The sequence below is a fragment of the Anopheles aquasalis genome, chromosome 2, assembly GCF_943734665.1.
Source record: "Anopheles aquasalis chromosome 2, idAnoAquaMG_Q_19, whole genome shotgun sequence".
NCBI classification, from domain to species: domain Eukaryota; kingdom Metazoa; phylum Arthropoda; class Insecta; order Diptera; family Culicidae; genus Anopheles; species Anopheles aquasalis.
In genome coordinates this window covers 81,835,647-81,845,086 of record NC_064877.1, presented here as the reverse complement: position 1 = coordinate 81,845,086, position 9,440 = coordinate 81,835,647, and the positions used below count along the sequence as shown (strand labels likewise).

The following is a 9,440-nucleotide window of genomic DNA, read 5'->3' as shown; positions in this document are numbered from 1 at the left end:
AAACAAACCTCGTTGCACCGCACCCGAGGCTGCCGGTAGAGCATGTCCTCGGTAAAGCCACAGGGATACAAAGCAGGCGATCAACGGCAACAGAGTACATTCGCTGACGATTTACGCCGCTTCAATTCAACCTCAAACTCGTGGAGAGCATGGGGCGGCCATGCCACGATGCGGACCAGCTGCATTGAACACCATTAACCACCTGGGTCTCTGCTCCGCTCCAGTATGTTCGGTTCGGTGTGCTGTGCTGCGCTGTGCGGTACAAGTTGATGGAGAATGAAGCCAATTGTTGTTGGCAGCGAGCTCGCCGCTCTAGCGTCCTGTTGCTGAGCTTTAAGCGGGCTTACGGCAATCAGATAGTTTCCTATTGTCGGTGATCAGACGTACAAGTGGTATTTGCATTTCGAATCAAGCCAACAAACCGGAAAAGGATGTGCGCACTTCCTTCTGTTGCGGTGTATTCCCGCGTATACGGAGAATGGCCGCACTGATAGGATATCAGTTTTGAAATTAGCTCAAAGGGAAAGGCTTTTAATAGGGTGTAAAAATAGAAAATAGAATCAAAATGGATCATCCTCACTCAACTGAGAGTATTTCCGGTTGTTACACGATCCGGCCAATCGTTAACCACAACTCATCGTCCGGTACGAAACCGTGCAGCACCAAGAAACGATATGCATGATCGCAGCAACTTCCTTTCCGGAAGCTACGGGAACCTTGCACTGCATGGCGGATGCTGCTGCTGCTACTGGCAAGATTACAGAATACTTTTTTTCCCCATACTTCACTGCAACCAAGGTACGCAAGGTGGACAGAAAAGAGCTCCACATTTCGCTCCATGCCTCAAAGGAAACGGATTTTCATTTCCAAACCATCGCATCGCCGGAATCGCGCAGTGGCAGAAAGCGCAATGCAGTGGCTGTTGTGGCGCAGTCCGAACACCTCCGGATGGGTGGAAAAAAAAGAAACATTAGTCCACCCTGCACCCCCCTCCCATTTGCATAGCCTCATGGTGCCGAGAATTGATGAAAGGGCGAATGGATGCTGCTCCAGGGAACGGCGAACCGACGGAACGAACAATCCGCAAACCAATGGGAAGCTGATGTCGTTGGGGAGGCCACCGTGGAGCCACCGTGGAGCAGCCAGTAGCTCATTATCATTCCGGGTAAGGTGCTATTTGGAAGACAAAGTTAGCTACCTTCAGCAGCAGCAGCAGCTCTCTCTCCCTCTCTCGCTGGTTGTGAAAAACAAATGACTTCAAGTGCGGCGTGTGCCGGTGACACCTTGAGCGCGTCTTCGAGTTAATTCACTTTCACAGACGAGTCGAGCGTTGGTCAATGGTTCCCCCCTGCTTCTGCTTGGTGCACTTGCAGCGACGGTAAATGATGAATCAGGAACTGGTGCCCTTTTCTTTGCTATTGTACTTCTGTTCGTTGCTCTTTGAATTGCATGATTAAAATGCATCAAAAGCAGTGAGGTACCAGATTCCATTGAGCTTAACTAGATTAAGCAAAGGACAGTAGAGGATCATACCGCTGCACTTGCACAACGATCTCCTTGAAACGGTTGCTCTATTGTTTGGCCGTTTGGGAGTTCCAGCAAGATGTTAAGAAGGTTTTCAGGAATTTTGTTACAAACTGGAATTGAATGTTGGTAACTAAACGAGCTTGATACACTGGATTTGGAAACACATTCGAGTTAATTAAGACACAGAAAGGATAATTAAACGCAGAAAGCAACATACACTGGTACGGTCAATCGCCTTTATGCAAAGCATCATCTCTTGTAACCTGTTGCTTGTCGCATAAGTTGAACATGGGTTTCAAGAAGCGTTCAGTGCACATTAGGCTCCCGGCGAGGATCATTAGGGGTTTAGAAACAATAAAAACGAACTAAGCAATTCGGTTAATAATTAGCCAATTTTGGGCTCAACTCCTGCGCCTCTTCCTTCTCCTGGTGGTTGTGGTATGAATATTCAGAAACCAATTGAAGGAAAGAATCTCGCAGGGCCTGCTATACCGCTCAACGCTGCATGATAAAATACTGAGCAGAATTTACTCAAATCAGTAAAAACCTTTTAAAAGTCCGGTTAAAGTATTCTCGATTGCCTACACGATGCCTTACATTCACAGATTGTTGCGAGCCCCGGATAGTAGTGACAAGGGTACTTTTTTTCAACACACGAGTGCTGACGTTAATTTGACAAAGGGCCATCATGGACAGTGCACCCTTACGTGGTGGGGTTGTCCTTTTTTATCCTTTTCCTTTTCCTTTGTAGTGAGTAGGAGTCATCATCTAAACAGACTTTGCATCGACTTGTCGTTGGTAGAGGGTGTTGACCTTTTATCAGTGTAGCCATCATGTCGTTCAACAACCATCTATCGACGGACGAAACGAGGAGGAAATTGAATAAGTGACAAATCAATTATTCACTTCCAAGATGTCCTAAAGCAGTCCATCGCCAAAACGACACGGTAAGCTAATACGAAAAGGCCAATAGACCATACGGCTTCCAGGGAAAATTCTGAAGGTTCCCAATTGAAATAAATACCGTTTCGTTTAACGCTTCATTATGCTCTACACTTCAATCATCAAAACAATTAGCCATCCAGCCCTTTGGCATCGATTTAGTGTCACAAACACAGCGCCCGGTCAGATTAGTGCATCAATTTGTATGCAACACTAAGCCATTAATGCTACTACTGCCATGTTTGCAATGAATCGACCAGCAAATCGAGCTGATCATTTGTCAAACCAACCACCTAATGGTCCCAAAATTAACCCAACTAATTGCTGTCGACCTAACCCAACAGCAGGAGATAAACTAGAGAAAGAGTAGGGCGTAAATACAAGGGGGGGGGGGGGGGGGGGGAGAATCGGTCATTAGGGGTGATCCGGTTCGGCATTCCTGTAATTGGATCAAAATTGGAAGCTGCAGACATGCATGCACAGTGGTCAGGTGTGAAGTAGGTGTTGAAGCTAAATTTTGGTCCTGGTCATGTGGTTGCCTGGTGGCTCGAGGGTCGTAAATTCAATTTTTGATGCCAATTAATGGCATTACAGCAGCTCCATGGGTCACGCACGTGGTTATGGTACGGTTAATGGTTGAGAGAACTCTCCCCCCCCCCCCCCCCCTCCTCTTTGGCCGATACTAGGCTAGGCTGTGGTACAAGCGATTTATGATGCGGGCAACTGAAACTAGCCAAAATGTAACAATTTGTGCCGGGTGCGTGGTCAATAGGTTGGAAGAGGGCCATTTTTTGGATTTGTTTCCTGATTTAGGTCAGCACTAGAATGTGGCATAATGTAGCAACAGCAAGCCAGGAATGTTGGGATTTTGCTTTAGTTACAAGGACTTTAAAATTTAAATCAAATACATTAACTAGAGTTGGTAGAGGGTGTTGATTGTAAGGATAACACTTGACATTATTTTAAACAAACTTTTGACATTAATATTAACAAAGTTTTAAATATAAACTATTACATTCTGCATCAGTGAAAGATTAACTGATTATAGTTCTTTTTAACGCGTTTGTTAAAATTTTCAAAGCGTAGTATGAACGATGTGCTGCAGTATTACACAATTAATACCTTCAAACATATGTTTAGAATCGTTAGAGACGAATTAGCCCCGGGGGATGCATTCAATTAAACTGGATTAGTTAATTTTATAATACCAATATTCATTTGGTAATGTTATGCTGAAAACCAAATATGAAACGATTGAAAATGATATGGTTTTAATTACATTTGGTAAACGATAATTAGTTGAACTCTTTGAACAGCACTCGAACCATCGAGCTCCAAATTAAAGGACTCATTTTCACTCGTTGATCCTTTTTACGATCCAACCCTCTTCCCCATTGGAATAGTTCATAATCCATGCCGTTGATAATGAAATGCAAGTGTTCCATCTGTTTTGACCGGGGCGGATTTCCGGAACCACGAACACCGGCCCCGGAACGCCATGCGCCATCAACATCAAAGCACGAATGCACATGACGTCCCCGAGCCAGCAACGCCCGAAATGCCAGATGACTCCAAATCACCGAATAACTGTTGTTGATCGATTCGATCAGAAACCATTCGCATCGAAATGACAGAAATGGCGATGCATTCCGATGGCATCAATGCACGCAACGCATCACCTGGCGCAGCGCAACATCAATAAACCATCGCACGCACACAGCCGATCGATCAGCAAACGATGCACCATACTCCAATGCCAAGGTGCCCTCTACGCGATAGGGCTGTACACCTGTTAGTGCTGGACCGCGTTCGATAGCGTTCACAGAAAACCCTCTGAGGATTGGGTTAGTTAGTGCCGGGAAATCAATTTTTGATCATTGCACTCAATCTGTACCGTGCATGGAAGGAAGGCAGGAAGGATGAAAGGAAGGAAGTGGCCTATATCGTGCTGCCCCAAGGGGTGTTTCATTTTCCAAACAGCTGCAGCATAATTGGCGTCTGTTCACGGCGTCGGTGCGAGTTGGTGGCGGTAGTGTTCCCCAAAAGCCTAAGCCAATCATATAGCCGCGACCGGATATTAGCCTTTTCGGAGTACCACCTCGTCTTATCGGTGGAATTAATAGCGGCCCTTTTCCATTTTCCATTTCTTTCATTTTTTTTTGTTTGAAGAGAGCGGAACATCGAATACAAAACCCACACCATGGCCTACCCTGGACGCGCTGAACCGCTTCACGCGAATTCCACCGGTTCGGTGCGGTGGAAGGCAGCGTGCTATCGATTTAGCTGACAGGACCTGCCGCTTCGAAGGTCTTATTAATTTGGAATTTTATTGGTCTTTCGTCAGCACCCCGCAGTGACCTTCCGTGGCCCGCTTCCTTCCGATACACTGCGCCTAATGCGGTTCGCATCGTTTTCCGCTTGAATCGGCGTTTTATCGAACCCCTTTTTCGGATACCACGAGGAGGACCATTTCCTTTTCCGGTAGCATAATGGTCTTTCTTTTATTATTTTTCTAAATCGATTCATGAAACATGGAACAAAACGGTTCAATGGCTGGAAGGATAGCAAGTAATATAAAAAAAGCAGGAGAGGGTAAAAGAAGACAATTTTCCGGGAAAACACTCACACGATTGGCCACGCATCGAGAGCGCGTTGATCGCGACCACGTGGTCAGGCGCCTCCATTGTGTGGTCCAGGATTGGTTTCACCAGCAGTACAATAGATCCTTGCCTAATTAACGAGAGTACAGCCCATAACAATTGGCAGTAAAATGTAATCTCTATAAACAGCTCATTGTTTGCCGAAGTGCATCAGAAAGTCCTCAGTGGCTCTGCGATTACGAGCGATGCGAATCCATTGGGTTGAATAACCAAAAACGGACAAATCAACTCGTTCAGATACGCTTCCATCTAGATAAATCGAATGAATAGGTCATAATTAATGCCAATATCGTTTCATTATCCCTGCAACCGACCTAAGGTGAGCGAGAACACTCATGTACGGATTGATTTCCGGTGTACTGATGGAAACCATAGCAACACTCACGTACGACACTCGTCACTTTGGTTTTGGATTAATTGGCAGGCTTTCGTCGCGATGTGACATCCGTCTATAATCTGGGTCATAATTTGTGTCCCCATTCCACTACCGTGGCTCTCTAACTGTATCCGGATCGAAGATAAATCGTGAACCATGATTTAAAAACCGTTTCCTACCTGCTGAATGTACGGTGCGGTCCAGGCTTTAAACCTCTTCCCTTTTCCTGCTTCCCAGAACTATACACTGGCCTCAGCAGTCGGGTCGGTGTTCGGGAAGAATGGCACGATATTTATGAGGCAATTCGAAGTACATCATCATCCCATTAGCATCCATTTTACGACTGTTGCGCTGCCTACGTAACGCAGCCACCAATCCCGGGCATCCTAACTTGCCATCCTCCGTCACACCTTTGCCGAACGTTACGTTCGACCGCGGGCTACACTTTCGCAAGCCTGAAGATTGTATAAATCTTCTTCGCCGGTTCTGCCAACGAAGCTGGTAACGACACAATGGAAAGCCGGCAGAGTTAATGCCGCCGAAGAGATGGTCGGAAGGACAAGGAGGAGTTTGGGGATTGGGGATGTCGCGATGGACCTCCATCATCGAGGGCCTGTGTATGCATGCCTGCTTCCTATTTGATTCATTAGCTACCAGCCGCATTGAAATGGTTGGGAGCACCATTGAACAACGATTTAAAGCCCACATCGCATTAATGCCGTCCGTGGCGTTTAGGTAAACCCTTCATCATGTGTTACTCGGGCGGTGCAATAAGGCATTGAGATCTCTTTACTACCGTAGGCGCAGTCCTTTTCAGTTATCCTTCGTCGCTTCGGCTCGTCGCTGTAATGTGTTGCCGGCAACGAAATCAGATAGCTGATAGCGATGTTCATGGAAAATTCATACTCAAATCTGACCTGCATTAATGCGAGTCGATAAAGTTATGTTTCACTTAACAGCAATCGAGTGGCCCGGAACTAGATCCACTGTGAACTGGACACGCCGGTCGTAGTGGCGACGAAGATTGTTGAGGATTCTTGTAGATCGTGTGACATGCTTGAGCTTAACATGACGTTCTAATCCGCGCTGTCTTCATTCCACGTTTTAGAAATTCAAATCCAAACCTTAGGTGGCCGTTGCATGAAAAATAATTGCGCCTACTTCAAACATGCAGCTGTTTGTTTGTCTTCTCCTCTAGCTGTCTTATCAGCTGACCATAACCGACCGGGTCAGGGTGAACCACATCCTGCCCGCCGAATATCGAAGACGAACAGCAACGAAAGGATATTCGTATCCTTGTGAATGAACCAAGAGTCACCGAAACATCGGGTGAACACTGGCAATTTACATGTAGTGGTAGCTAAATGTAAATGTATGCGTTCATAGCTTCCCCTGATGAATCAATATCTATTGCGCACGTGCTGGAAAGCTGGGGAACGCAGAATTCAAACTGTTGCTCACTAAATTTTCGAAATTACTAAAAACATCGCCAGGAATCTCCGGATAAAAAACGCTTCACGCGCGAAGCGTTACTTTATGCTTCTTCTGTAAACTATTATAGATATTTTTAATTTATTTATTGAAACACACACAGTACACAACACAATACGTGAAAAACCAATGCAAAGCAAAGAGATACGTTTCGCATTTGTCTTTCTTCGCTATCCTATGAATCCTATGATCCGAAGAAGACTATCTATTTTAAACATCACACAACCATACAAAAGGAAAGTAAAGGTCCACTGCAGCAAGGATGGTTGATTAATCTTCGCCACATACAACGGTTAGAAGGCTTCTCGGTAAAAACAGCATCGAATCCAAGACAGTAAAGAGTAGAATTAATGAAACAGTTTTATTTTTCAATCTACTATTTATTGAAACTAACAATCAGATACGTATCCAGTACAAGATATTTAAAAAAAATCTAATTGTTTTATTTTCAAGACACTTTTACATTATTCACTTTGGACGAACGAACGAAACGGCGACCGTTTTCTGCAGAATACTGTGGCCATGCCTGTAGTTCCAGTTGCATGATAACACATAAGTAAAACGGAAGCTAAAGCAAGAGATGCCCTTTAACATCTACTAAGGAAAAGGTCGCTTTGGAATCCATAGAAAGTTCCAAAGCCGACAAAAGTCAACTATAAAAGCCGGCCATACAGCATCTCACCATCAATCAGAAACAGTTCTGCTCGCTACAGTTAGAGTTCGTGAGAATTGGAAAACCCCCAGAAGGACGCTCGCAAAGTTTCCACAAGCCCGCAAAAAACCTCAGTTTGTCGTTTGACGAACATCGTTCCTTCCAGTAGACCCCTTCACTCGGCACACCACTAGCAAACGAAAGAGCCATGGATAACGTTAAACTGTTCAGTGTTCTGCTAATTTGTGTCGCTTTGATGTTGGTATGCGAAGCCCAGGTAAGGTGTTTTTGAGAGGCGATAAGGAAAGGGGAATGTTTACGCTCCGGTTCTGGTTCCGGTTGGAGAGTATCCTGCAAAGAATTGCTGAATCAACATACACGCTGCTCTTCCGGTTTTGCGCTGAAACCTTGTTCCTTACCACTCGCCAACAGCTGACTTTCACACCGGCCTGGGGTAAGCGGTCTCCCGGGTCGTTGACGCTTAACCCACTCATCGGTAGTACCAGCTACGGGCAGGATGCTTGCAAAACACCGGTCGATTCCTTGTTGGTCATTTACCGAATGATTCAAGTAAGAAGTAACGGTCTTGGTGTGATTGTTACTGATCGCTTATATCATTTACTTTCGTTTTTTTTCCGGTTCGTTCATGGCATAGACCGAGGCGCAGAAGATTGTGGATTGCAGTCAGAAGTAATCGTGCTGCAGGATGTGGATGCTCCTCAGCCGGCATTGGGATTGGCAATAAACCAGCGATTTCGACCAGCGGCAGGTTACTGATTCCATTTCATGATATTTGATTACCGCTCTTCGCTCTCTTCCTCTGGACTCGTACCGATGGACAACGAACAGGCAAACCAAACCCAGACGACCACGACACGACCATCAACCAATCATCATTTATGGTTCGCTCCTTCCCTAACATCCTGCCATCGTCGTAGCGATACCGGCAGTGGTTGCCAGGAGGTTGCAAAATGTAAATAACGCTCGTGCTGCTATCCGATCGACCTACCACCGGGGCTCTTATTCCGGGATTCAGTGTAATAGAATATAGAGAAGGAACAAGAAAAAAAAACAATAAAAACACAAAATGGCATAAGTGGAATTGATAAAGGCACTCATAAGTATCGCTATTCCGAAATGATCCCCAAGAGAGAGAGAGTGGTCAGCGAACCATGAATCCTTTTGCCGGTGGATTCGCAATATTGGCAGCACTCGCGAAGCGGAGTCAAACTTCAGCAACGCGGGTCTCGAACTACGAGAACCACGGGTAGCCGAAGTGTCTCTCGAACACTATCGCTCGCTGCACAACAAAACGAACATCAACGGCAGCAAAATAATGGACTCGAACGGTCCCACAGTTGCTCATCATACCACCATAAAATCGTCGTTTGGCCTCGGATTGAAAACTAAATAGAATCATGCTGAGGGAAAGGTTTAGGACGGTACCCACCAGTTGCTCGTGAGCAACCACGGGGCTTCCGTACACCTCAGAATCAAGCGCTTTATATGCTTTCGTCATTGGCCAGCGAGGCAGCGGAATGCGCGAGTACAGCGCTTGTGACTTGTTGCGCTCTTACCCTTATCATTTTGGAACCGGCTAGAAGGTGATGATGCTGTACAGCGACCACAACTCGGATGATGCTGTAGACAGAGAGAAGAGGAAGAGAATGAGGAGAGAATCATAATTCGTTATTCTAATAATTCAACATTACTGATAACATACAAGACCAGCGAGACTCATTCATGGATGGGACAACATGTTGTTGGACCGAAAAGAGCCACTGAATTGTGG

General features: G+C 45.6%; 2 protein-coding genes across 2 annotated transcripts in view; one reads left to right on the top strand and one right to left on the bottom strand.

Annotated features, from left to right (window-relative positions):
- The first annotated feature begins 7,449 nt into the window (after positions 1-7,449).
- Positions 7,450-8,733, top strand: LOC126573480 (hypertrehalosaemic prohormone). The gene is made up of 3 exons (XM_050233632.1): positions 7,450-7,925; positions 8,081-8,218; positions 8,304-8,733. The coding sequence occupies exons 1-3, from the start codon at positions 7,857-7,859 to the stop codon at positions 8,340-8,342; spliced, it is 246 nt and encodes an 81-aa protein (XP_050089589.1). The 5' UTR covers positions 7,450-7,856; the 3' UTR covers positions 8,343-8,733.
- Positions 8,527-9,440, bottom strand: part of LOC126573458 (crossover junction endonuclease MUS81) — a 5,006-nt gene continuing 4,092 nt past the window's right edge. The window contains exons 3-4 of the mRNA XM_050233605.1: positions 9,226-9,289; positions 8,527-8,667 (exon numbers count right to left, since the gene is read on the bottom strand). The gene's annotated coding sequence lies outside the window, so the exon portion shown is untranslated. The remainder of the gene's footprint in view (positions 8,668-9,225; positions 9,290-9,440) is intronic.

Coding starts and splice junctions, on each gene's coding strand:
- LOC126573480 (XM_050233632.1), top strand. CDS start 7,857: ATGGATAACGTTAAACTGTTCAGTGTTCTGCTAATTTGTGTCGCTTTG. Junction 7,926..8,080: donor TGTTGGTATGCGAAGCCCAG/GTAAGGTGTTTT, acceptor ACTCGCCAACAG/CTGACTTTCACACCGGCCTG. Junction 8,219..8,303: donor TCATTTACCGAATGATTCAA/GTAAGAAGTAAC, acceptor TTCATGGCATAG/ACCGAGGCGCAGAAGATTGT.